We start from the raw sequence: 27,664 nt of genomic DNA on the forward strand, positions 1-27,664 counted from the left end.
TATGACTTAGGGTGGGATTTCCCAGGTTACCAGTGCAACCAACCCTTATCCACGGGTTCCACATCCACGGGTTCAGTGAACCGCAGATTGAATGCTACGTTTACCACGCGCGCTTGGTTGAAGCCGTGTGTGCGGAACCATGGATACGGGAGGTGGACTCTGGGCCTTCAGCATCGGCGAATTTTGGTACCGGCGGTGAGTCCTGGAACGGATCCCCGTAGATACCGAGGGACAATTGTGCTTTCATTTATTTTCTATAAGTTCTCTTGTTTTCTGTAGGAGTTGTTAGCGATAAAAAAGAGATTAATTGAAACACGTCTGTTAACTGCTTAGATTTCATCTTCACAAACCAGGATTTTTCTTAGTTCTGAGGTGACTAGATTGTAACCAAGGGCGCTGTGAGTAAGGAACACGTTCACTGAGGAAATGGAAGGTTTCCACCCTAGAAGCGTTGTCCTGCCAACTTCTGGGGTGAATGAATGGGAGGTTTGCTTCTCCTTTTCTGTCTGTCTCACAGCATTTTGTCCTGAGCCTCTTTCTAGCCGAGTGGGCTCATTATCTCATTGTAGGTAAATAAAAACCACGCCCAATTTATCCGTTTCACCCGGCGGAGATGTTCTCCAGACCTGAGGGCCTGGGGGTCACCAGGTGTTCTGGGATTTGGGACTTGACTGTGGCTCTTGTGTCCTCTGGAACCTAGCGACCTGCATTCGAGGAGAGATTGGGACATGAGAAAAGGCGCAGAGCTCTCAGGGAGGGCTCCAGGGAAGAACGAGGCTAACGTGGCGTCGGGCAGTTGACTCACCCCTTTCACTGCCATCTTCACTCCTGCAAACCCTGCATCTGACAGGCGACTATCGATGCAAAGGGATGTTTGACCTGCTTCCGTTTTGTAGTTGCTTTTACTTATCTGGATTTTTAAAGTTCTGCCAAAGAGGAGGGTGTCACCACTGTAACCGTGCCTCGCTCCTCCAGGCACCTGTGCTTTTCCTCACCATGCATATCCCTGCTCAACACACACGGCGGAAACCCCGCCGACTCACCTGAGTCACCTAGGCTGCTGTCTTGCCAGCTAGAGTCCCCACTTCCTGTCTTTGCCCTGTGATCTCCCACGTGGGGCTTCATGCCAGCTCACGGGGTCCTTGATGCACACACGGTTTGAAGGGGGTCGGGTCCATTTCTCAGTCCTCGGCTTCGCTCTAAACTTGTTCTTGTAACTGATCGTCCTGGGAATGTGCCTGGCTCCAGCGTCCCCCTTCTCCTCCCTCTCGCGGCCCCCGTGGAGGCACCGTGCCTCCTCCTTCCTCATACTTGGGCTCTGCTCCCCAAGGTGACACGGCTTCTAGGGTCCCAGAGTCACCTGGAGAGGTGGGTCTGGGAGCGACACGGTGACAGCGGAACGGAAGAAGGGCCTCCTGGAGGTGTGTGCTGGGAGATTGTTAAAAAGGAAGTGACACCCTTCTGTCCATGTTTCTGCTCCCACCAAGTACATGAACCAGGTTCCCCCAGACCCCAGGAAAACCGGGAGAAAGTTCACTCTGAGCCATCATGAGAGGAAGCCCTGTCCACCTCGTTTAGAGGACGCATTTCCAGTCGAACATCAGTTATTAACATTTGCAAAGTTTTCATTTATACACCTGCTCACGATGAGTCAGAGCACAGAAAACACATAAAACCTTCTGTTAACAGTAAAAAACCCAAAAAACGTAAATTCTCGTACAATTTCAATTTATATATTCTATTTTTTCTAGTTTTATTGAGATATAATTGACATATTGGTTTGAAATTTGTGTATACTGCAAAACGATCACCACGGAAAGGCTAGTTAACCTCCGTCACCTCGTGTATAGACATCTTACTTCACAAGTATGATGGGATGACCAGGTACATTTCTAAGCACAAAACATAGAGCCCAGAATCCTGGCGGGGAGAAAAGTGAGTTGTAGAACGTGGATAGAACTAGAAAAGGAAACCGCATGACATTATTATTTTAAACACACTGTCTTGTGGGGTTTTAAGTGGATGGATATAGTTATTAAATCGCTAGGGTGTTCAGGGTCTATCAGACACTCTAAAGACTGCAGCAAATTGGAAAAACGTCTATTATATGCCAAGCATTGCACCGTTTGCTTTTGCATTTAGATGATATTAAAACAAAAAAAGCGTAGCGGGTACCTGAAAGACCCCTCCCCCGGGATGGCTGTCTGGTTTCAGACTTCCAGGTGTTCTGGGCTCACCTCGGGGTGAGAGGAAAAGGCAGGATTCCACGCGGCAGGTGTGTTGGGGGGGGGGCGGAGCTCCTGTAACAGGTGTTTTCCAGGTGATGCTCGTGCTCTGTCGGAGGAGGGGGTGCACTTCGTGGAGCGTCCCTTCCAGCCCCTCCCACCTGCCCCACTGCCCACTCGCACATGGCGTGCCCGAGGCCCAGCCCCCTCCTCCGGGCAGGCCCTTCCCGGGTGCTATACGTACCCGCCTCTCTCATCAGGCCCCTCCAATCAGCGCACAGACAGGCTGACGTCTCCATCCCCGAGCTGTGGACGTGTCTCCCCACACCCGCTTCAGCCTGAGTCCCCCCATCTCTGCTCTCGTCCATAAAACCCCTGCAGGAGGGTCTTCTCTCCTGCCCTGCAACTCAGGCGCTGCCCTCACACTCCCACCACCCTCACCGCCCCGTTAGAACGCTCGCACCCAGGCGCTGTAGACGGAACGTTCGCGTCCCCCCAAATTCAGACGTGTTGTGGGGGGCCCCTTACCCCCAAGGCGATGGTGTCAGGAGGTGGGGCCTCTGGGAGGTGATGAGGTCATGAGGGTGGAGCCCCCGTGGATGGGATTAGTGTCCTTAGAAAAGAGACCCCAGGGAGCTCCCTCACCGCTTCCTCCGTGTGAGGACACAGTGAGAAGACGTCCATCTAGGAACCAGGAGGAGGGTCCTCACCAGATGCTAAATCTGCCCTCGCCGGGATCTCGGACGTCCAGCCTCCGGGACCGTGAGGAATAAGTGTGTGTTGCTTATAAGCCCCCAGTCTGAGGTATTACAGGAGCTGCAAGTAGCGAATACCAGGTGGTCTCCAAGTACGTCTGAACTCGCCCTCTCCAATCAGGTTCCCTCTTCCTTTAGGGCAGCAAGTTAAATCATCCTGCGGCCCCAGGCTCCACACTAAAAAGCAAACAATTTGCTCAATTAAAAAAGCCAAAACCCACTAGAACGGCAGTACTACTACTGCTACTAATCACCATCACTGATAGTAATAATAAAAGGGAAATAAACACTGACAAGGATGTGGAGAAACTGGGTCGCTGTGCACAGTTGGTGGGAATGTAAATAGGGCAGCTGCTGTGGGAAGCAGTATAGCAGTTTCCTAAAAAGTTAAACATAGACGTACCGTGGGACCCAGTCATCCCACTGCCAAGTGTACACCCAGAGGAACTGAAAACAGTCATCTAAGAAAAACTTGTACAGGGATATTCATAACAGCAGTATTTACAACGGCGACAAATGTGGAAACAACCCAAGTGTCCATGGATGGATGGATACACAGAACGGGGTCCATGCACATAGTAGAATATGACTCAGCCGTGAAAAGGAGCGAAGCCCTGACACAGGCTACAGCGTGGATGGACCTTGAACACACGATGCTCAGTGAGAGAAGCAGACACAGAAGGACACACAGTGTGTGATTCCATTGGTAGGAAACGTCCAGAACAGGCAAATCCACAGAGACAAGAAAGGAGATCCATGGTTGTCGGGGGTGGGGGAGGGGGAGTGACTTTTCATGGGGACGGGGTCTCCTGGGGGGGGGATGAGAAGGTTTGATAGAGGTGATGTTTGCACAACACTGTGAAAGTCCTAAACGCTTCTGAGCTGTTTACCTGAAATAGTTAAAATGGTCAGTTTTATGTTACGTGCATTTTACACGAATGAAAACCTAAGGATATGGTGTTTTGGCTTTTCCTTTGATTTCTCCTTTCCCGGCTTCTTGGTCTAACTCTGTAACGGAGCCAAACTCGGGTCCTGTGTGCAGTGAAGCCAGTCTCCTTCACCCCTGTGGCGAAGGAAAGTGCAGCCTTACTGCAGGGCCCAGCAAGGAGAACAGGGCTGGTGCTCAAAAACCCGACCTCCCCGAAGGGCTTCGGCAAAAGGCGAAGCACGGTAGGCGTGTCCCAGGATGTGCGATCAGCTCCTGCACAGTTCTCTGATTGCCTGACGGTGAGGGACCAGGACAGGGTCACAGGGGTTCACGTCATCAGTCCTCAGCTGCCAGGAGGTCTGGGGGCTATGTGTTCATGATCATCAGGTAGTTAATTTCTTCCACTTGGTGGTGGTTTTAGCCTCTGCAGAGCAACTCCGGAAACGTGCACCGGATACTGTTATCTAAGTACTTTAGGGAGGAGCTACGGCAGAGGGCATGGGGGAGGGGTCTGTCCCGGAAGGCCCCAGAGGCTCCTACTCGGTTACAGTTCCCTGGGCGCCTCGATCTTTGAAAAGGTTTAGAAGGCTGGTTTGGTTCAGGGACTGGAGGGTGTACAGCTCCCCAGACATCGGCCAGCCCCGCCCTCCTGGGCCGCGGGGGCGGGGGAGCAGAGGATGGTGTGGCCGCCGCCCACCCGCCATGCTTCAGTCTCTCCAGGCTTAGGCCCACGCGGCTCACAGCCCGGGCGTCTCTCCTGCTCCTGCGTCGTCCTTACACCAGCTCAGTATCTCCTCAGCCTTGGACCCCACCCGCTGCAAGGCGCAGAGTGAGGGGTGCACCTCTGAAACAGGAACGCTGTTGTCCAACACTGATCCGTGACTCGCCGCTACTGGTGAGAAATCTGTATGGGTTTCCTGGGGCGTCTGTGACAGATGGACACAAGCTGGGGGCTTAAAATAACAAACAGTCATCCTTCCCCAATCCTGGAGGCCAGGCATGTGAGGGTCAAGGTGTCCCAGGGCCGAGGTCCCTCCAGAGGCTCCAGGGGAGGGTCCTTCCCGCCTCTTCCAGCTTCTGGGGGCTCCAGGCGTCCCTGGGCTTGTGGCCGCATCCCTCCCGTCTCTGCCTCTGTCTTCCCGGGGCTTCTCCTCTGTGTCTGGGTCTCTCCTCTTCTGTGTCTTAGAAGGACCCTGTCATTGGATATAGGGCCACCCTCCTCCAGGAGGACCTCGTCTCAGACCCTTCACTGCATCACACCCGCAAAGACTGCATTTCCAAATAAGGTCTTTTCTGCGGTTCCAGGAATTTTAGGGGGACAGTCTTCAACCCAGTGCAACATCCCAATTTCAGAGATGTTAAGTGTTTGGGTTTTTTAAATGTACATTTTGGAATTGATACAACCATTTCTCACCTAGTGACTAGATCATGTTGAATCTCTGATTTAACATCCTCCTTGCACGTCAGCCCTGGGAGTATTTAAAAAGCTGGAAGCTTTTTACATTTGTGCTTACGTTTAAGTTACAGATTTAAAAAAAAATTTATTTTATTGAGGCAGAGTTGATTTACAATGAGTTAATTTCTGCTACACAGCAAAGTGTTTCAGTTATACGTATATATGTATTTTTTTTCATATTCTTTTCCATGATGGTTTATCCCAGGATATTGAATATAGTCCCCTGTGCTCTACAGTAAGACCTTGTTGTTGATCCATCCTAAATGTAATAGTTTGCATGTACTAACCCCAGACTCCCACTCCATCCCTCCCCCACCCCCCTCCCCCTTGGCTACCACAAGTCTTCTCTACCTCTGTGAGTCTGTTTCTGTTTCATAGGTGTTTGTGTCATATTTTAGATTCCATGTATAAGTGATATCATATGACATTTCTCTTTCTCTGGATGACTTACTTCACTCAGTATGATCATCTCTAGGTCCACCATGTTGCTGCAAATGGCATGATTTCAGTCTTTTTTATAGCTGAGTAATATTCCATTGTGTATGTGTGCCACATCTTCTTTATCCAGTCCTCTGCTGATGGACACTTAGGTGGCTTCCGTGTCTTTGTTACTGTGCATAGTGCTGCTACGAACGTTGGGGTGCATGGATCTTTACCAGTCAGTGTGTTACTGGACCATATGATTGAGAGATGGCTTTAGAACGCGTATGGTTGTTTGCAGTGAAAGCAGAAGAGGCTGTTTGCAAGCTCGTGTACTGAGAAGCAGAGGAGCAGTGGGGATAGCCGTCTCTGCCCTGCACGTGTGTGTCTTCAACACTGATGTGTAGGGACCCCTGGAGACAGCGGCAGGGCAGCCACGCAGCCCAGAACAGGCCGTGCATTTTCATCCGGCCTGTACGTGCGATCACCTGAGGCTACTTTGGTGTTCTGGTTCTTCCTAAGTTTCCACGGATGGGCAGACCTTGTTTCGTCATGCTTTGCTTTGCTGCATTTTACAGATGGTGGATTTTTTAGAAATGGAAGGTTTGGGGCCCCCCTGTGTCGAGCAAGTCCGTTGGCGCCATTTTTCCAACATCATTTGCTCACCTTGTGTCTCGGTGTCACATTTGGGTCATTCTCGCAGCATTTCAAACCTTTAAATTATTTGTTATGGTGTCTGTGGTTTTTGATGTTATTACCATGACTCACAATATTTGTTTTATTGGGGTGGCCTGGAACCGAACCCGCAACCTCTCCAGCGGATATCTGTGTGCTTTTTTCTTTTATTTTCTTTGGCCTTGCTGCACAGCATGTGGGATCTTAGTTCCCCAACTGGGGATCGAACCCACACCCCCTGCCGTGGAAGCGCGGAGTCTTCTTAACCACTGCACTGCCAGGGAAGCCCCTAGGCTCATTTTTAAAGAACACTCGTCCACATAAATTCTTTTCTGGCCGATGAGAATAGCCTTCTGTCAGGATACCGTCTTCCTTCTTCCGGTATAAATGGGGACCGTTGAGGGCCTGGCTGTGCAGGGCAGATGCTGATCCAATGAACAGCTCAGCACGGCCAGGCACCTTGGGGCTCTCGTGGCCTCTAAGTCCTTTTGAGACAGGCTGGGACCTGGGACCCTTTGCTGCAGGGCTTGCACCTGGACACACCTCTCCTGGAGCAGCAAAATACAAAGAAACTATAAGGGACTAAAAATAACTGCGTGCATGCGCAGTTGGGGCAAATTCTGGACAAAAGATACAAAGAGACCAAAAACCCACCTGTGACCTCTGAAGAGCCGGGAGCAAAAGCGGGTACTGCGCACGCCCGCTGCGCTCACACCACCAAAGGGGTGGGCAGACCCCCTAAGCCTCCCCTCCGGCCCGACCCCTGGACACACCCGTACCCTCACTCCGTAGAAGGAACCAGCTCCCCCCTCCTCGGGGAGGGGGGCAAGGGCACCTGTTACTTGTTCTCGCCCCCCCCCCCCCCCCCGCTGCAGCAGGGACCCCAGTAAAGCTTTGCCTGAATTTCTTGTCTGGCCTCTGATCAATTTCTATCGATTAAGGAGGCCAGGAACCCCGGTCGGTAACACTTTCTGCCCCTGGAAGAGTAAATCCAAGCCCCGACCTTGAATTTCATAGGTCCTTCTCGGCACTCAATCTCGTTACTACACTAATCACCTTAAGTGAAGATGCCGGATCGATCCTGCAGCCGAGGGGGATCTGGCTGAGAAAGGGCTGCTTGCGTTTTAATCGAGCAAATGGTCTCCAAGGCCAGTCCCTCTGGCCTCCTGTGGGTCCCTCCCAGGGGTCCCCCGTCGCGCTCGCCTTCAGGCTGTGTCCACCGTGGCATGGTCAGCTGACACTGAGGTCCTGCTTGCCGGGGTCCAGGGTGGAAAAAGGAGGGCCACCACGGCGGGGGCAGGTGCTGGGGGGAGCTGCAGCCCCCATCTGGGCTCTGAGGGTTTAAACCTGAGCGTCAGAAATGGCTGGAAAACGGGGGAGCAGCTCCCCAGCAGGGCTGGGCCATGGCAGGACCCGGTTCAGGGAGGGTTCTGGGCTTCCTCTGGGATTAGCATGGCTCACCATGGTTCATTGGTGATTGAAACGCCTTCAGTGGAAATAATTGATCACCCTGGTGTAGCGGATTAAATGATGGCCCCCCCAAAACATATGTCCTTGTCGTAACCCCCAGAACCCAGGAACGGGACCTTATTTGGAAAAGGGGTGTTTGCAGATGTGATGTAGTGAAGGGTCTGAGATGAGGTCCTCCTGGAGGAGGGTGGCCCTACATCCAATGGCAGGGTCCTTCTAAGACACAGAAGAGGAGAGACACAGACATAGAGGAGAAGCCCCAAGACAAAGGCAGAGATGGGAGGGATGCGGCCACGAGCCCAGGGACGCCTGGAGCCCCCAGAAGCTGGAAGAGGCAGGAAGGACCCTCCCCTGGAGCCTCTGGAGGGAGCGCAGCCCTGGGACACCTTGAACTCAGACGTCTAGTCTCCAGGACTGGGGGAGGATGAATGTTTGTGGTTTACAGCCCCCCAGTTTGTGGTCATTTGTTACAGCTGCACCAGAAAATTGATACACCCCCCTCTCTCCCCATATGAAGGGCCCAGAGCCTGTTCAATCCATCCAATGGGTTATCAACGCCAGGGATTAGTGGGCATATGGGTTTGGGACCAGTTCCACAGCTGATGGTGCAAGGGCGGGCAGGGGCTGGGGGTGCAGGTGATTTTAGGGCTGTGTGCTCATCAGGGACAGAAGGAGTGAGTGGATACCCCGGGGGTCCCCATAAGCTTTGTCATCCCCTTAATCAGGCTGATGGAATTTTCTAGAATAATCCATCTTGGGCTCACTCCCGGGCCTCCAGCAAAGAGCTTGAGGCATCAGCACTGAGCCCCTGGCTGTCCCCTCAGCTTGCTCAGAGACCCGTGATTCCCGAAGCCAGGACGTTGGGGTCCTCCAAGCCAGGCTGGCCTGGAGGGAAGACGGGTTCCCCCTGGGGAGGAGAACTGCGGTCTCCTGGAGGAATATTCCAGCGCCTTCGTGGTCGCCCAGGTGGGGGGCTCTGAGAGCTAGCGGCCAGGCGCGTAGACAGCCTGAGGCTGTCACCTGCACTGTCTGCTCTCCTCTGGGGGGATGAGAATGTCCGGGAACTCTGGACAAGACTGTGTGCTGAAGCTTGGCCATCGGGGCCTGGGGTCCTTCTGGGGATCTGTTGACCCCCGTGGACTCCATCTCAGAATGCTGTTCATGCAAGCTTAACCTGAACTAGATAAGATTACAAAGGAAGTGATGGTTATTGGAATACAGGTGTCAACTTATTTCAAACACTTGGTGATCGAGGAATACGGGTGCTCGTCTGCTGCACCCCAAGGGGATGCGTTTAAAATCGAGGCAGCTTTGAAAGGTTCACCCAGGAGGTAGGAGACGTAAGTGGTTCATCCCTTCTCGTGGCTGAATATTACGTGCAGTGAAAGTGCCAGACACAGAAGGTCCCAGGGTGTGTGACTCTGTTTATGGGAAACGTCCAGGACAGGCAAGTCCGACGGGCAGAAAGGGGGCTTGTGGCGCCAGGGGGACAGGCAAGTCCGACGGGCAGAAAGTGGGCTTGTGGCGCCAGGGGGACAGGCAAGTCCGACGGGCAGAAAGTGGGCTTGTGGCACCAGGGGGTGGGGAGGGGGATGGGGGGGTGACGGCTCGTGGGGACGGGGTGTCCTCTGGGGGGGTGAGAAGGTTCTGGAACCAGATAGAGGTGGCGGTTACACAACGTTGTGGATGTGCTAAACGCCGCTGAGCTGTTTAGTCTAAAATGGTTAAAAGTGATTCTTGTGTTACTTGCATTTTTGCTTCAATGAAAACTGGAGGGAAGTTGGAGTTGGATTTTGTGTTGTAGAGAGACAGGGGTGGCAGGTGTGTTGAATGAGGCTGTGAGCGGTGGGTGCAGCCCTTCGGCCGGATTCACCGGGAATCCAGTCCGTCCTCGCGTTGGGGCCCAAGTGGTGCAGCTCGCAGGGCGCAGTCGCTCAGAAGCAGGTAGGGGCAGGCCAGTCTCCGCTTGCTCGAGGGCGAGGCTGGGCCTGTCTCTCTGAAGAGCACGAGCCCTCCAGGCTTTCTCGAGTGAGGCTCCGCCGTTGAGAACACACAGCCTCACCACGTGGCAGCTGACTGTCCTTGAGGCCTAGAGATGCCTCAAGCTTGGCCACGCTGGCGGGAGGGGAGGGGCGTGTGGGTCTGTGGCAGCAAGACGGGGTGCTGTCTGCAGCTGGTGGTCCATCCAGACCCCCGGCTTCAGGGAGGGCACTGCCCGCCGGCAGGGTCCCACGGTCTCCGCGGCTGCTGTCGTGCCCCTGAGGACAGTGTAGCACCTCCTGGCCACGTGGTCACACGTGCATGGTCTGGGCGGACTTCGTCCTCGAGGGCGGTGCTTAGATTCAGGAAGGGTGGACCGAAAAGGGGAGTGAAGCATCTTCCCCATCCAAGGTCCGGATCCCCCGAACGCTACCCGGGGACCCCCCTGGGCTACGACGCCTATCTTAGCGCCACTGAGATATAGGGAAGAGGACCTTACAGAAAACAGAGTAACTTGCTGCCTTCCCCTGGCTTGAAAACGTGACCCGGCTGTGCTCCCATCCCGTCCCCAGCCGGCTGGGGCTGCCCGCTCTTTACTCAGTGCCAGCTGCGTGCTCACAGGGCGTGCGGTGGCTTATAACTCTTGGGAGGAAAGTCGCTTTGGTACACGCAATTTCATGCCATGTACTGTCCCCTGTAACAGAATCAGAGCAGATGCAATTTTAGTTTTAGAATAAAACTTAACACAGCCTGAACAGAACGAGAGGGTTAATAAAATCTCCGTAGAAGAAAGCTGAATGCAACCTTAAAAGAATAAGTCAGTAACCTCTCAATAGAAGAGTGATTACAGCTCTACTATAATAAGAGTTAATACAACCTCACTACATAAAAGCGAATACCGTCTTAACCAGATAATACAACCTTAATAGGACAAGAGTTAATAGAATCTCAATACAAGAGGTTCATCCAACGTTAAGAGCATAAAACTTACTACAACCACATAGAATAAGAGTTCGTAAAATCTTCACACACAAAGAGTGAGTACAGCCTTAATACAGGAGCTCATACAATCATGACAGGGTAAGAGGTAATGCAAACTTCACAGAGCAAGAGTCAACACAACCTTAACAGAAGAACTAGTACCATCTTTAGAGAATATACCTTAACATATCCTTAATAGAACGAGACTTAATAAAACCTTAATAGAAAAAATCTGAATACAACCTTCATGGAATGAGAGTTGATAACATCTCAGTAGAACAAGAGTGATCGCCATTTACTATACCAAGAATTAATACAACCTCACTGCAAGAGCTAATACCATCTCAATAGGATAAAGCTTAGCACCTTAATACGGTAAGAGTTCATGCGACCTTAATAGGATAACAACCAATAGTACCTTTGGAAGAGTAGATTCAATCTTAATAAAATAAGAGTTAATGCAATCTTAAGGGAATAGGAATGGATACAATCTTAACAAGAGTTCATATAAAATATAATCTTAGTAGAGTGAGAGTTGATGGAACTTTAATATAATGGTTCTCAAGTGGGGACTGTGCCCCCGGGGGCACACTTGTCAGTGTCTGGGGACATGTTTGCTTGTCACAGCTGGGGAGGGGGGAGGGGAGCTCCTGACATCCGGTGGGTGGAGACCAGGGCTGCTGCTGCACACCCCACAGTGCCCAGGACGCCCCACATCAGAGGTTGATCCAGCCCCAAACATTGGTAGCGCCGCTGCCTTAATAGAATAACAGTTACTAGAACCTTAATTGCAGAATTAGGAATTAACACAATAGTATTACACTCCCCTCTCCCACATGCATTTGGAGGGCTTTCCAGTGTAATCGTGGGTCGGGAAGCAGCAACTTCCCTGGTTAACATAGACACAGGTCTTATTTTTATGCTGTTAAAACAAGCCTAATCGTAAGTGTGGGAAACACATTGTCTCAAGAAACCATCTCTCCACTGCACACCTGAAACTTAAGACAACACTGTAAACCAACTACACGCCAGTAAAATTTTTTTTAATTTTTAAAAATGAAAAAGAATAGATAAACAATAAGGACCTACTGTGTAGCGCAGGGAACTATACTCAATATTTTGTAATCTATATGGGAGAAGAATCTGAAAAAGAATGTACACGTGTATTCTTTTATATATAACTGAGTCACTTTGCTGTACACCTGAAACTAACACGACATTGTAACTCAACTCTACTTCAAAAACATAAAAATAAAAATTGTACCCGAAATCTAGGGTACAATTCTGGAAAAAAGAAAAATAACTGTCTCTCCTTGTGGGGCGTTAATGGATCCACCTCTCATGGCCAATGTTATCCCGAACCTTGTGTGCGAGGGAGAAAAATGCATTGATGGTTTATTCATTATTTTTACCCTTTTTGTATTATTTGGAGGCACCCTATTCACTTCTTTAGATGGAGAGAGAAAAAGAGAAAATAAACCGTCTTAAGACTCTTGACACCAGCAGGTAGGGAACACCACTGACACCTTAAGGAAAAAAAAAAAAGGACTGCGTATATTTCCTTGTTTGGAAAATGCAAACAATGCAGAAGGAAGGGTGTAGAATGAAAACGCAGAAGGCCCTGTCTGTCCCCCATCCCCCGAATTTCTGCTCCCAGGTGACCAGTGTGACCAGCGAGAGAGGATTATAGGATTTTGAAAACTCACGCGTGGCTTCCCGTGGTTGCATGTGCCCCTCGATATCCCTCGGGCGTCCCCTTTGGAGACCTCAGAGTCCCTCACGGGGGGTGTGCATTTCCCAGGACAGGTTCTTGCTGTTCCGGGCAGGTTCCGTGAAGAGCTTCTGTGGACGGACAGGGCGGGGGCAGCTGCTGCAGACGCCTGGACCTACCAGGCTCCCACACCTTTGCTCCTGCCCGGCTGGCCAGCCCATGAATGACCCCCTTGGCCCCTGCCCCTAGGGGGACAGCCCCCACCGGGCCCTGGCGCCCACCCTCCCTGGGGACCGATCCATCCGCTCCCGTGGGGCAGGGTTAGGGCTGGAACAGCAGGAGCAGTCTCTTCGTGGGTGCAAGGTGGAGCGTCATTTAAAAACTGTTTTTATTGTGGTAAAATAGACGTACTATAAAATTTACCATTTTTAAGGGCACAGTTCATTGGCATCAAGTCCATTTATTGCTGGGCAACCATCCCCACCGTCATGTCCAGAACTCTCCCATCTTCCCAAACTTCGTCCCCATTAAACACTGACTCCCCCTCCCCCAGCCCCTGGACCCACCATCTACTCTCTGTGAATGTGACTCTTCTAGGGAACCCCGGTACGTGTCCTTCTGTGTCTGGCTTCTCTCACTCGGCATCATGTCCTCAAGGTTCATCCACATTGTACCTGGATCAGAATTCCCGTCTTTTCTAAGACTGAGTCATGTTCCATTGTTTTTACACGGTATTTTGTGTATCCATCCATCCATCAGTGGATGCCTCGGTGGCATCCACCTTTCGGCCATTTTGAAGAATGCTTCACGTGAACACACGGGTGTCCACGCTATCTGTCCGGCTCCCTACTTCTGGTTCTTTGGGGTCTACAGCCAGCAGTGGAATTGCTGGATCCTGTGGTCATGCTACGCTGAATTTTGTGAGGAACTGCCCTGTTTCCCTGAGCACTTGCAGATGCACGCTCCCTCCCCATTGCGTGTGCGTCTCTCGTTCTTAAGAGAATTGAAGCTGAGTCTGGTTTCTGCCGTTGCCCCGAGGTTCTCTTCGCCGCCTGTGAGCTGGGAGCCTTTGACCTTCTGGCCGAGGTCCCGGAGGCCCTGGGCTCGGCTGCAGTGGCTGCACGTCTGGGCGTCAGCTCCCGGGGGACAGAGCTACTGCTGGATGCCTGTGTGTCCCTGAAGCTGCTTCAAGTGGAAGTGAGGAGAGAAAAAGGTAAGCATCCTGGCTATTTTGAAGGAGGCATTTTAAAGGTGCACCCTCAGCACTTTTTTTTTTTTTTTCTGTAAAGGGCCAGAGAGTAAGTATTCTTAGCCTTGTGGGCTGGCCGTGTGGTCTCTGCAGCTGCCACCCATCTCTGCCCTTGGCGCACCCAAGCAGCTGGAGACAAACAAATGGGAGGGGCTGAGTGCCAATAAAACTTTATTGACAAGACAGGTGGTAGGCCAGGGTTTCAATAAAACTTTATTAACAGAAGAGGTGGTGGAACGGGGTTCTAGTAAAACTTTATTGACAAAATTGGGGGTGGGCTAGGGTTCTAATAAAAGTTTATTGATAAAACAGGTGGTGGGCCAGGGTTCCAATAAAACTTTATTGACAAAAACAGGCAGAGGGCCAAAATCAGAGAGCAAACGCAGGATGTCATTTACCAGCTCCGGATCTAGAGGTTTCCTCAGGCTGGTGTATGCACTGGAACCCCGATGAAGTATCCAAGGAACAAGATAAAAATGTGAAAAAAAGAAATCTCAAGGGAGTAATTTTCCATCAAGCTGAACTGATTCAGTTCAGGGGTTGCCGTTTATGATGAGAGTATATTATTTTGGTGTTGAAGCTGCTTTTCTCTTATGGAAGATGGTGATGGTAGGGTTTTTTTTTTTTCTTTTTTTTAATGTCCTTCCTTTGCAAGATTCAAAACTGTCAACCCTATGTCGGTCATCCAGATGGTTTTTTAGAGTTTTGTCAATCCGAGAAATTGCAAAGTGTAGGGACTATGGCTTGATAGAACAGGAGTGGGTGGACCAGAGGTGGGGGGGTGGGTAGCTGGTGGGCTTTTTTCTTGCAGCCAAAGGACTCGTGTACCTGTTGGATTTCTGGGGTGCGGCCGAGTTAACTTGAACAGGAAGACATCATCTGAGGGGTTGGTGGTGCTCAGATAGCCCGGCTTGGAAATCAAGCAGGTACCAGCCACACCACGGGAACAAGCTTTGCAGGTCCCCCTCCCGGCCCCCACTGGCAGCACTGCTCCTGAATGCCCAGCCCATGCTGAGACCCAGCCAGGACACACCTGTGGAGGATGCTGGATGTTCTATGGGAAGCACGTGGGGGTGGGAGGAGCCTGTGGTTCCCGCTGACATGCGGCCCAGGCAGGTGAGGATTTGGGCAAGCGCACAGGCTGGGAAGCCCCGTGACGGCAGCGTCCACTCCGGCTGTGCCTCTGGGGTCCCCGTGGAGACCCACAAACATTGGGCAGGTACGCATTGTGCAGGAGAAATGAAAGGCTAGATCCTTCCTCCTCGTGAGCGGGACAAGCCGCTCCTGTCCTGGGAGGGATGCCATGACCAAGAACAGGACCATGCCGGACCCCAAGCACCACAGCTGGGCCCCCAGGACAGGCCCAGGCACCGGATGAGCCGTTCGGACATGTGGCCCGGAGATGCCCAGGGCTGTCCCCCCTTGTCGGGGGCTGGAGGGCTGGAGTGGCTTAGGGCGCAGCCGGGGAGCACGGTGCCGTCTGCCCCGGGGGGCTGTGGGCGTCCTGCACCTTGTGGAGATGATGGCCCCACCAGGCTCGGGTCCCTGCTGCACAGCTGAGCTCACCCAAAAAGCGCCCCTTTCTCCCCTGATCTTTGTTTCCTCTGCACGAGTCGGGCTGTTGCCCCCATATGTCCATTTTAAAATCAGGTGTTGCTTGAAGGTCCGCAGACTGTAATATACGTTTCCCTCGGGCTCGTTGGCTATTCACTGCTCCGCCGGATCTTCCCATGGGATTTGCCGAAGCTGAACCCAGCAGGTGCGCCTGCTGCCCACAGGTCAGCCGGCCCTTCAGGACGAGGGTCCAGCTGTTGGGACTTCCGTGGTCCCAGGCAGGAATCGCGTTTCCATCAGGGTGTTCCCAGTGCTGGTGTCGGCATGTCGGTGATGCCGTGGTATCTAATGCGTTTTGGGGTTTTTTTTCCTCTGTTCTGTGTGTTTTCAGCTGTGTATGAAAACACAGAGCTCGCCAGCACCTACCTGGCCAGAGCCAGCCCCAAGTCCCAGCAGGACATGCTGCTGTACGCGGCCAGGACCACCTACCTGGGCTGGGGCCACCTGGCCGCGCGGCTGTCAGGTGGGTGCGGTGTCGGGGGCGCTCCTGAGTCCCAGGGCTGCCTGGGGGCTGGTTTTCAGGGCATCCGAGGAATCGAAATGCCGGGTTTCTTGTAGAACCAAACGCGACATCATTAGATTTGGGAATCCGGAGCAGATGTGTGAGGTCACCTGGTGTCGACCGACGGGATTACTCTAATGATGTCGTGATGCGAATCCTTGTGCTTCAGGAGTCTCCAGGGGAAGCGGGGGCGCCCCAGGGCAAAGCAGGAAGATAATCTGGGACAGATGGTGGAAAACCCTGCGTGCTGCTCTCTGCGTGTGTGATGGCTGTGCCGCACACCGGGCTTCTCAGCCTCACCCCACTGGCATCTGGGGCTGGGTGACCCTCTGATGTGGGGCGTCCTGGGCCCTGTCGGGGGCGGAGCAGCTTCCCTGGTCTCCACCCGCCAGGTGCCAGGAGCACCCCCTCCCCCCAGTGCGACAACCAACAATGTCCCCAGACATTGACAGGTGTCTCCTGGGGGCAAAATCAGTTGTAACTGGGAATCACTACGGTAGAGACAGATGGATAGAGCTATAGATAAGTGATAGATATTGATAGATCGATGTTATTAGATAAATACTGATAGATAAGTAATGATACATTACAGATGATAGATGATTGATAGACAATATGGACAGTTTGATAGGTGATTGATAGATATAGATAGATATTGATAAAATGACAGCTATTGTTAGGTATGGATAGATAACAGGTAGATAGGTGGATATATAGACACGTGAGTCTATAGGTAGATGTTATTGATAAATATTGTTAGATAAATGCTGGTAGATGAGTACCGATAGTGATCAACAGATGATAGATATTGACAGATGATTGATAGGTAATATGCGTAGTTTGAGAGATAGATGATGATGGATGGACATTATTGGTAAATACTGATAGAAGATGATAAATATTGATGGATGGGTCTAGATAGATGATAGAGAGAGAGATGAATACAGCAGTCCCCAACCTTTTTGACACCAAGGCCCGGTTTCATGGAAGACAGTTTCTCCACGGACGGGGCGAGGGGCTAGTAGGATAATTCAGGCAGTAACGCAAGCGACGGCGGGATGGTTCAGACGGTAATGCGAGCCGTGGGGAGCAGCAGATGAGGCTTCGCTCGTCTGCCCCCTGCTGTGTGGCCCGGCTCCTGACAGGCCGTGGACCGGTACTGGTCCGCGGCCCAGGGGTTGGGGAACCCTGGCTGAATAGATAGATAGATAGACGGTAAGTGATAGCTGGTGGAATTATAATAGGTGACTGATAGAGAGAATCTCTGATGCTAGGTCAGGGTTTCTCAGCACGACTGACATCGGGGCTGGGTGACCCTCTGATGTGGGCGTCCCGGGCCCTGTGGGCTGTGCAGCAGCTTCCCTGGTCCCCATCCACCGGGTGCCAGGAGCTCCCCTCCCCCAGTTGTGACAACCGACTGAAGACATTGACATTGTTGAGAACCGTGGCTCTCCATTTTCTTTCTTAATTATTTTAACTTAAACCCCATCTTGAGCCTCCAGTAGCTTAGCCGTGAGAACCCGAGGACCCAGTTATGCCGCTGGTTTTGGAAAAGGTACAGCTCATCAGATTCACGCTTATCGTCACTGTTTGCTTTCACGTTTCTCTTCCAAAATCACACCCACGTGAGACTCACCGCGCACGTGGCGTCGATGCTGTTCTGAGCGTCTCCAGGTGGCCCAGGGCCGGTGCGCAAAGTGCGTCAGGGTCGGGCCCACAGCTTGGAGCCAAGGGGACTCTCAGTAGGTCTCTGAGGGAGACCAAAGCGTCAGGGGTCTCGTGTCACAACCAGACAAGAGGGCACAGTAGGGGCAGTGGCACGGCAGAGCGTGGACGCCCGTCTAAGGGGCCAGCCCCCCGTCAGCTCCCACAAGTTGTGTCCACGCGACCGTGGGGTGACAGCCGCCCCAGCTTCCGAGCTTTGTGTTTTATGAGAAGCAGGATGTCGCGATTTCAAGGGGACGCCCCCTGAGGTTTTGACCTTGGGGCCCATTCAGTTAAAGAAGGAAGCCGTGAGGAGCTGGACACAGCCCAGTGGAGTCCACCCGAGGGTGCGAGTAACCAGCGGCGCCGCCACATCTCCGCAGCCCTTGCTGGACCCTCTGGAGTCGGTCCGAGGGACTTCAGTGCTTTGTCCCACGTGCAAAAGGAGCCTCTGTTTTCGGAGCAACGGAGAGTAACAGGCTTCTTCCTCCTGCCTCGTGCTGGTGTATCTGGGTCCCACGCAGAGGCACGCATTTCTGCTGCTGTGTATTTTTCATCAGTGTCTCCCGAAGGTCAGGTGGGAAAGAGATGCCTCACCTGACCGAAGGCTGGGTCACCTCATATCCATGAAAGGAGCAGGGGGCTGACTGCGGCCAGACTAGATCCAGGATGGAAGGAGGACACACCACGGGGAGCCAGCTCACCTGTACATCAGGCAGCGGGGCCCAGGAGGACCCAGAAATCCCCCCCCACCGGCCTCAGGGGAGTAGCAGGAAGCTGTGGGTAGGCCCGCTGGCCCTCCAGCTACAAGGACGGCCCCATCCCCAGGTGCCAGGGGCTGAGTCCTCCTGGACCGAGGCATCGCCTCATCTCGCGGCATCGTTACACCGTCTTTAGACTGTCCTTCGTTTCTTCTTTCCTCACATCAGAGAGGCCTGCAAGACGGGTAACGTGCAGCTCTGAACGTGCAGTTATTTTTTGCAAACTAGAAAGGAATTCGTGAGTGTCTTGGGTTACTTGTTTCCTGTTTGTTCTGTCTGCGATGTAAGGATAGGGTCTGTGAGCACCAGTGTGCGGTACCTAATGTGCGGTAAAGTCTCAGAACCCGAGTGATGCCCGCCCCCGATTTCCGAGACAGGAGGAACCGGTATCTGAAGGCCTTTGGGGTTCCCTCCGAGGAGCTCTTCACTGCCATCTACAGGTAACGCCAAGCACCTGCTTTTTTTTTTTTTTTTTTTTTTTGGCCTCGCTGCGGGCTCTTAGCTCCCCAGCCAGGGGTTGAACCCGAGCCCCTGCAGTAGAAGTGCAGGACTCTTAACCACGGGACCGCCAGGCAGGTCCCAAGCACCTGCTCTGATAGGGTTATGCTTATATTTTAAAATTTTATTGGAGTGTAGTTGATTGACAGTGTTGTGTTACCATCTGCTGTACAGCAAACCGACTCAGTTATACACATTTATACAATCTTTAATATTCTTTTCCATGATGGTTTATGCCAGGGTATTGCATGTAGTTCCCTGTGCTCTGCAGTAGGACCTTGCTGTGTATCCATCCTATATATACGAGGCTGCATCTGCTAATCCTGACCTTCCCTCCCCCACCCCCTCCCCCTTGGCAACCACTAGTCTGTTCTCTGTGTCTGTGAGTCTGTTTCTGTTTCATACATAAGTTCATTTATGTCGTATTTTAGATTCCACGTAGAAGTGATATCATATGGTATTTGTCTTTCTCTGACTTACTTCACTTAGTATGATCATCTCCAGGTCCATGCATGTTGCTGCAAATGGCAGCATTTCATTCTTTTTCTGGCTGAGTAATATTCCACTGTATATATGCACCACATCGTCTTTATCCATTCCTCTGTCAGTGGACATTTAGGTTGCTGCCATGTCCTACGTGGAAACAGTGCTGCAGTGAACATTGGGGTGCATCTTGGGATCTTTTCAGATTATGGTTTTCTCTGGATACATGCCCAAGAGTGGAATTGCAAGTTCATACGGCAACTATATTTTGTAGTTTTCTGAGGAACCTGCGTACTGTTCTCAATAGTGGCTGCGTCAATTTACATCTCCACCATCAGTGCACAAGGACACCCTGGTTTTAATAGTTCCCGGTGACCCAGCGAAGGAAGAAGATGGATATCCCAGTAGGACAGTGGGGAGCATCTTTCTGTCACTTCCCAAAGGCTGTTGTGGTGCTAGCTCCTTTCACTGCAGCCAACTAGCACCGGCTCCAAGGACGAGGGCGTGGGACACAGATGTGGTTCTCCGTGTAGACAGCAGTGAGAATCCTCTGGGCGGGGTTGCAGGCTGGTCTGCTGAAACTCCGAGAGCAGAGTCTTCTCACGCTGCCTTCCTGGTGGAGGAAAACACCGTGTGAGCCTGCAAGGATCAGGAGAGTTTACTGGGGTCCTGGGGGGCAGATGTCACTCCTCCGTTGTGATGCTAGCGGGGATGAGAAGGAAGGCCGGCCACGCCTGTGCGTTGGACACTGGGAAGCTCCCAGAACAGACGCAGGACTGGGTGGGTGGTCGTTCTCCCTGTCTTACGGGATAAGGGGGTGGGGCTCGGTTGAGGGCAAAATGGCAGCGGTGAGCACCAACCCTCGGTCTGGTTTCAGGAGACCCCGCAGCTCCCTCCTGACCCAGCACTGCCTTCCCATAGAGGAGGGACGGAAAGCACGGGTCGCCCTTCGGGTAGGGATGTGAGGCTTCAGAAAATGATCTCTGGTGCACAAGGGGTGTCTTTGCCATGTTCGCTGGTAGCAGGCTCCTCTAAGCAAGAGCAGACTTGCAATTGCTCTGCCCTGGGGCCAGCTGGGCGTGAAAACACAAGACAGGAGGGTCTCCAGGACCTGGGACGTGCATGCCGTTGGCTGGGAGGGCCCCCCTTGTTTCTCACTGGGGCGTCCCCTGGAAATGTCCCCCACAGGGACCCACGGGCACATCTCACTCCAGCATTTGCCCAGGGCTTCCTCTGCTTGGCTGTTGTCTTCGGGTGGACAAATGCCCTGGCACGAGAGGACACAGTCAGGTCAGAGTCTGTGTGGAAGGTTGGCATGCGGGTTGGCCCAACCAGGAAGACCCCCTAGATTCCAGGGCCTGTAGGTGAACCTGTAACTATGGAGACCAGAGTGTGGGTACCACCCAGGTCCCCACCCTGTCACGTCCTGTGTCCGCTTGCAGGTGGTTCCGGGCCTGTGGCCAAGGTGTGCATGTCTCTGTACCCGGGGTCTCAGGTCACCGTGTTTGACATCCCGGACGTGGTCCAGATGGCAAAGAGGCACTTCTCATTCCCGGAGGATGAACGGATCGGCCTCTGTGAAGGTGGGTTTCCAAGTGCTGTCTGTGTCCACGGGGAAACATGCGTCCCGGGGGGGCGTGGGAGAAGGCGGCAGTGGATGGTCAGAGTGGGTTCCTTCACCCTCCAAATATACTTCCCCTCAACCTAGAACTGTGAGTCATGACAGATGGAAAACTCTGGGAGGGTATATTGTTTTCTTACAATTAATTCTTTCTTGAGTATTGTACTGGGTTCAACAGTGTCCCGTCAAAATTCATGTCCACCTAGAATATGTGAATGGGACCTTATTAGGAAATAGGGTGCTTGCAGATGTGATGAAGTGAAGGGTCTGAGATGAGGTCCTCCTGGAGGAGGGTGACCCTACATCCAATGACAGGGTCCTTCTAAGAGACAGAAGAGGAGAAACACAGACACAGAGGAGAAGCCCCGAGAAGACAGAGGCACAGAGGGGAGGGATGCGGCCACAAGCCAAGGGACGCCTGGAGCCCCCCAGGAGCTGGAGGAGGAAGGAATAACCCTCCCCTGGGGCCTCTGGAGGGAGCGCGGCCCTGGGACACCTTGACCTCACATGTCTGGTCTCCAGGATGGGGGAGGGTGGATTTCCTGGTCTGTGGCCATTTCTTACGGCCACCGCAGGGCACCCACACAGGCATCTAAATCCAGGTCACTTATGAATGACAGTAAATGACGTGGGTTGAAGGTAGGGTCAGGGGTCAGTTCCTGACTCAGAAGCTTGAGAAGCTTCTCGGGCTTTCCAAGGCTCAGAGACCACAGCAGCTTTGCCGAGAGCTGGAAGGGACTTCCTCTTGCTTTGGAAATGCGGGGTGTGGCTCCCAGAGATGCTGTCCCAGGAACTAAGGTCTTACCAGCAGACGCCCTGTACCTCCATTTATGGAGGAAACTGGCCTTTCGTGGTTCTATTTTTCTGCTCGCTCAGAAGAAAAACACCAGGTGGGGATATCATTTCCATCCACTCTTAGATCTGCTGTAAATTCACTATGATGATTATTATTATTTTTGGCCACACCATACGGCTTGTGGGATCTTAGCTCCCCAGCCAGGGATTGAACCTGTGCCGCCTGCAGTGGAAGCGTGCAGTCTTAACCACTGGACCGCCAGGGAAGTCCCTCGCTATTACGTTTTTTTTAAAAAAAATCACCTGCACGGGACTTCCCTGGCGGTCCCGTGGTTAAGCTTTCATCTTCCAATGCAGAGGGTGCGGGTTCGATCCCTGGTCGGGGAGCTAAGATCCCACATGCCTCATGGCCAAAACACCAAAACATAAAACCGAATCAATATTGTAACAAATTCAATAAAATGATCTACAGCAAAAGATCTTTAAAAAAAAAAATCACCGCCAAGTTCATGGCATCTCATGGGACAGGCCATCAGCGTTGCATCTGGGGCCAGATGTGGGGTAGACACTCCCGAAATGTTGACTGATCCAGACGAAGGATCATCTCCTTTTGAATAGCTCTGGATCCGATAGGCTGATTTCAAGGTGACAAGAATGTGCTGAATCGTGTCCTTGAAGGGCTGGATACCATCTTTATTGAAAATTCTGAAATTTGGGGATGTCCCTGGTGGTCCAGTGGCTAAGACTCCACACTCCCAATGCAGGGGGCCCAGGTTCGATCCCTGGTCGGGGAACTAGACCCCGCAGTTAGACTAGCTGCAACTAAAAAGTCTGCACGCCGCAACTAAAGATGCTGCGTGCTGCAACTAAGACCCGGTACAGCCTAAATGAATACATAAATAAAAATAAAGATTTAAAATTCTGAAATTTTGACCATCAGGAATTTGTTGGGGGGTGTGGGGGGCTTAATGCTGATTTTTAAAAAATTCTTTTTAATTTTTATTTATTTTTGGCAGTGCTGGGTCTTCGTTGCTGCGCGCGGGCTTTCTCTAGTTGTGGTGAGCGGAGGCTACTCTGCGTTGAGGTGTGCGGGCTTCTCATTGCGGTGGCTTCTCTTGTTGCGGAGCATGGGCTCTAGGCACGTGGGCTTCAGTAGTTGTGGCTCGCAGGCTCAGTCGTTGTGGCTCGCGGGCTCTAGAGAGCAGGCTCAGAAGTTATGGCGCACGGGCTTAGTTGTTCCCTGGCATGTGGGATCTTCCCGGCTCAGGGCTCGAACCCGTGTCCCCTGCATTGGCAGGTGGATTCTTAACCACTGTGCCACCAGGGAAGTCCCTAATGTTGATTTCTAAAGCCATTGTATTAAAATACATTGAATCTCAATGACTAAGTTTTGGGGCCCCTTAAATTTTGTGCGCAGAGGCAGTGCCTCACCCTGATCTTAACCCTAATCCCACCCCTGGGGAGTCTTCCTCCTACTCCTTGGAGATACACGATCAGTGTTACTTCGGTGCCTCATTTGGAAAATGGGGTGAAGAAGCAGACTTTGGAGGTTGGGGGAATTAAGTGAAATACTACTTTATTATGTGCTGTTACCCCGTTGAGGTTGGGTGTCTGCGATTGGTCCCCAAGGGCAGCTGGTAGAAGGTGCAGGCATGTCGACCTTCATTCCTGGGTCTGCATTCTCTCCAGGCTGTAGGCAAACAGACGCCTGACCGAATTTGGCCCTTGGGCCGTAGTTTTCTAAGAAAAACCCCTGTCTTTCTTCACTGAGTGGAAGAAAACCCATTTGGAGGAACCTCCTTCTCCGTGCCCTGTCTCATGGGGGAATATTCTGGGGTCCCTGTTTCCTGGGATACTCAGCACAAGAAAGAGATCCAGGGGGTAGCATCTATGTCACCCGAGACATCCTCCCCAATTCCCATGAATTTGCAGAGTATGACCACAGGTCAGCTGAGGTAACCCTGTACGGCTCAGGGCTATCCAAGCTCTCTTCCCACATTGATACTTCTTGCAGGAAAAATGGTAGGAGAGTTGAGTGCTGGCCATCACCTACAGGTAAGAGTCTCTCGTGGGCATCTTTATGCAGTCAGGGAAACACGTATGGACCTTGTTGGTCCAGTTAGACTCATCGGCATGGAGCTGTTGATCCATTGCCAGGGACCTCCTGAAATCCATGGCTTAAAGGATGCTGTCTGTTTACACGGGACCTTCGGAAACAAAATAAAAATAAAACCATTGTCCAGATCTGATGGAGGGAAAGGGGCCCCCAAACATCGTCTTCACTGAGATTTCTTTTTGTTCAGGGGCTGGTTGAAAGGTCACCAGCTGGGAAGATCTGGGAAAGCTCGGTCCATACAGGTGGCCTTTCCCTGCTGGGTGTTGGTGTGGTCCAACGGGATTGAGATGCAGGCTGACCCCAGGGCACTCGCCCTGGGTTACAGGAGATTTCTTTAAAGACTGCCTTCCAGAGCCGGATCTGTGCATCCTGGCCAGGGCCCTGCATGACTGGACGGATGAGAAGTGTTCACACTTGCTGGTGAGAACCTATCAAGCCTGCAAGACAGATACGTGGTAGGGCTGGGTGTCGCTGTGCTGTCAACTCGGGGCAGGGTTGGCAGACTCTCCTTGGGGTGCCGGGGACTGAGTTCATGTCACAGGTAAGGGGAGTCATCCAACCAAATGGCTCTCCTTCCACAGCAGTAATTAAAACCGACCAAAAAAATGGCATTGATAACCATTCTGCAGCGTATCCCAACGGAAGATGGAGGTAGCCGCTGTGTGTGATGGGGACAGTATCCTGTGAGGTCACGATGCGGAGGGTCCACGAGGGCGTGGGCACAGCCTCTGTGTGTGATGAGGTCACAGTCACAGCCGACCGCTGAAGGTTTCCTTGCTTTCGGGACGTCACCATGTCTCAGGCTTTTGCATTGCTTCTCCCTCTCCAGAATCGTCCATTTTCCCCAGAAACTGTGGTTCTGTTGGTGGAGAATCATTTTCAGAGGCGGAGTTGCCCTTGCTGGGAGGGCAGTGTTTCTAGACCCCTTCCGTGGAGAGAGCTAGGAAATGGATTGAACACGCTGAATTATTTACATTTCCATCCATAGGGACGTTACCGGGCAGCTACTCAGTGTTTCTAACGCCGTCCTTGTGTGGTGTCCTACGCCCGGAGCCTTGCTCCTAAGATCATCAATAGTACTTGTTTGCCTGTCCTGATCTGTACATGACGTCATCCCAAAGGAGCAAAACCAAGGTTACTGCAAACAAGAGAACTGCCAGGCGGTGCTGTGGCTTGTCTGCAGTTCTTCTGTTTAGAATATCCACGAATTGGTGCGTCCACGGTCACAGAAACTGCGGTTGTCGCCCGGAGGTGATGTCGCCAATCGGCTCGGGGTCTTTGGTTTGCTTCCAGTGTTTAGGCCTTGCCTCTGCTTTTTATGTGTTAATTTTTGGAGGACTAACACATTTGCATGATTCGAAAACCAAATGCTGATGAAAGGTCCACGCAGAGAAGTCCAGCTTGTAATCTGACCCCCTCACACATATTTCTCCCCAGCTCTTGTAGGAGAGCTGATTTATGCTCTTTTAAAAAAAAAAAAATTACAAAAATAAATAAATAAAGCCGCCGTGTTTCCTGGGTGAAGCCACGCCCGGGAGGGACCTAGCACCGGGGCCGCTGCCCACAGCAACCACGGTCACCTTGCCGCTCACCCCGCTTGTGTCTGAGATGCAAACACAGCGCCTGCCGGTTTGCATATATCTCTGGATGTGGCCGGAACTCTGCAAGGGAAGCCGTCGATGGTGCTGAAGCCAGGGGCAGCCCTCGGAAGCGGAGGAGCACGGCTTTGCAGGTCCGGAATTTCTAGCCAGCAGGAAGCTGACCTCGGGCACGTCACCTACCTTCTCTGCACCCTCACCCTTCAAATTTAACAGACGGGACTGGGTAATCTCTAAAGTTCGTCTTAAATGCCCTGCGATTCTTTCACTGCGTCCAACCCTTCTCAGCTGGGGTGATTTTGCCCCCCGCCCCCTGCTGGGGACACACCTGGCAGTGTCTGGAGGCGTCTTGGGCTGTCACGCTGGATTGGAGGACGCTGCTGGCAGCTGGTAACTGGGTACCAGGGATGCTGCCCGACACCCCACAGTGCACAGGGTACCCCACATCAGAGAGTGGCCCAGCAGCCCCCAGTGCCGACAGTGCCGGGCTAGGGAGACTGGGTTAGGATGTGGTCACACTGCAGCTTCCCCGATACTCGTGGCAGTAACGACAGGACTGGCTCTTAGGGGTGCGTAGATTTCTTAAGAGTCCTCCTGAGCTGAGGGCTCTGGGAGGGTCACGCTGTCTCCTTGGGGGTAGGAAGAGAAACAGATATTGGAAAGACCTTCAGAAGATGATGGAAAGCCAGCTGCTGGTCCCAGACTGTGCTCCCCAGCGTTGGTCCAGCTCCGTCGCCTGGGGAGGGACCGGGTGGACCCAGCAGGAAGGACCCTCCAGGGCGCCGGGAATCACCTGCTCTGGCTTCTTCCCAAATACCTCTCTGGACAGCCTGGAGCCTTGGACGGAGGCATCCCCCCGTTGCCACGGCGACGCTGGATCACTTGGGGCAGGACCGGGATGCCTGTCTGCCAGCAGATGGCGCCGTTGGGTGGTTTAATGGACGTTGGCTCCACGGACCAGGCAGTCACCAACCAGAGGAGGCTGGGGTAGCCGTAAACGGAGAAGACACACACACTTTATGCCTTTGCCCCCGAAAATGTTAGGTTTCACGAAAACAAGTACCTTTTCATCATTTTCCCCCGTGAAGGGCGATTACAAAGTAAGAATAAAAGGCATCATTCTCCAGGTTCTAAGTAAGGGAGGGGACACTGACCCCCACCAACACCCTGTCCCGTGGAGAGACACCCTGGGCCTGGTGTACAGTAGGGCCGGCTGCATCTCTCGCAGCAGGGCCCTGGAGCCATTGCCGGAAACACCACCTCTTTCTGGAGGGTTTCTGCCCCAATAAAGAATTTGCGTGGTCCGAGGTGATATGGAAGCCCCCGGTCAGCTTGTTTAGAAGAAAAGCTGCTGAAACACATAGCACGGCATGAACCCTTTGGATTAAAAAACACACACACGCACACACAGTTCTTATACAAGGTTGTCACAGAAAATGAAAACCCCTCTCTTGTTTCTCTGACGTATTAGCTTCCACGGGGGACGACGATGTACGCTGAACTGATGAACATTTCCCAAAGAACGTGTTTGCCGCTGCCTGGGTCATTGCAATGCCTCCTGCATCCTCCACGTGGGGCCCCAAGTCTGCACAAAGTGGAACCCCTTTATGTGCAAGGGCCGAATGCATCCAGCCATGTAAGTTAACGGCTCCTTACAGCAGAAACTAACACAGCATTGTAAAGTAACCACACTCCAATAAAAAGTCATTTTAAAAATTTAAAAAAGGGACTTCCCTGGCGGTCCAGCGGTTTAGACTCTGGGCTCCCAATGCAGGGGGCTCGGGTTCGATCTCTGGTCAGGGAACTGGATCCCACACGCCGCAGTGACGATCCCGCCTGCCGCAAGCTAAGACCCAGCGCGGCCACATAAATAAATATTTTTTTAAAATTAAAACAAAAGTTTGCATTTATGGCTTTCATCACTCCTGCAGAACGACCGTGTCTATGGGAAGAGCATCTAAGGGAAATATGGTATTGAAGGGAGATGGCAGTAAGCACACCCCAAACCCTCCTCTTTTACAGAGCTTTCACGCCTAGCATCTCATGGGACCCCTGGGGCTGAGTGTGCAAAAATGGACTTGCCGGGCTTGTGCAAATGCAGGGAGACGTTTGCTAAGCAGCG

The 27,664-nt window shown here is 52.4% G+C and overlaps 1 protein-coding gene across 1 annotated transcript; it reads left to right on the forward strand.

The window, feature by feature from the left end:
* The first annotated feature begins 139 nt into the window (after positions 1-139).
* On the forward strand, positions 140-27,653 carry ASMT (acetylserotonin O-methyltransferase). The gene is made up of 6 exons (XM_027095498.1): positions 140-195; positions 13,155-13,207; positions 13,548-13,814; positions 15,796-15,927; positions 20,855-20,995; positions 27,014-27,653. The coding sequence occupies exons 1-6, from the start codon at positions 140-142 to the stop codon at positions 27,040-27,042; spliced, it is 678 nt and encodes a 225-aa protein (XP_026951299.1). The 3' UTR covers positions 27,043-27,653.
* Positions 27,654-27,664: the final 11 nt, after the last annotated feature.

This window comes from Aethalodelphis obliquidens, unplaced genomic scaffold, assembly GCF_003676395.1.
Source record: "Aethalodelphis obliquidens isolate GAN/ISIS:26980383/991018 unplaced genomic scaffold, ASM367639v1 scaffold91, whole genome shotgun sequence".
Lineage (NCBI taxonomy): Eukaryota > Metazoa > Chordata > Mammalia > Artiodactyla > Delphinidae > Aethalodelphis > Aethalodelphis obliquidens.

Bases quoted from the DNA above. Each gene is read 5' to 3' on its own strand.
- ASMT (XM_027095498.1), top strand. From the start codon at position 140: ATGGATACGGGAGGTGGACTCTGGGCCTTCAGCATCGGCGAATTTTGG. The intron at 13,815-15,795 runs GTAAGCATCCTG...GTGTGTTTTCAG, and splicing joins GGAAGTGAGGAGAGAAAAAG to CTGTGTATGAAAACACAGAG. The intron at 20,996-27,013 runs GTGGGTTTCCAA...CTGACGTATTAG, and splicing joins ACGGATCGGCCTCTGTGAAG to CTTCCACGGGGGACGACGAT.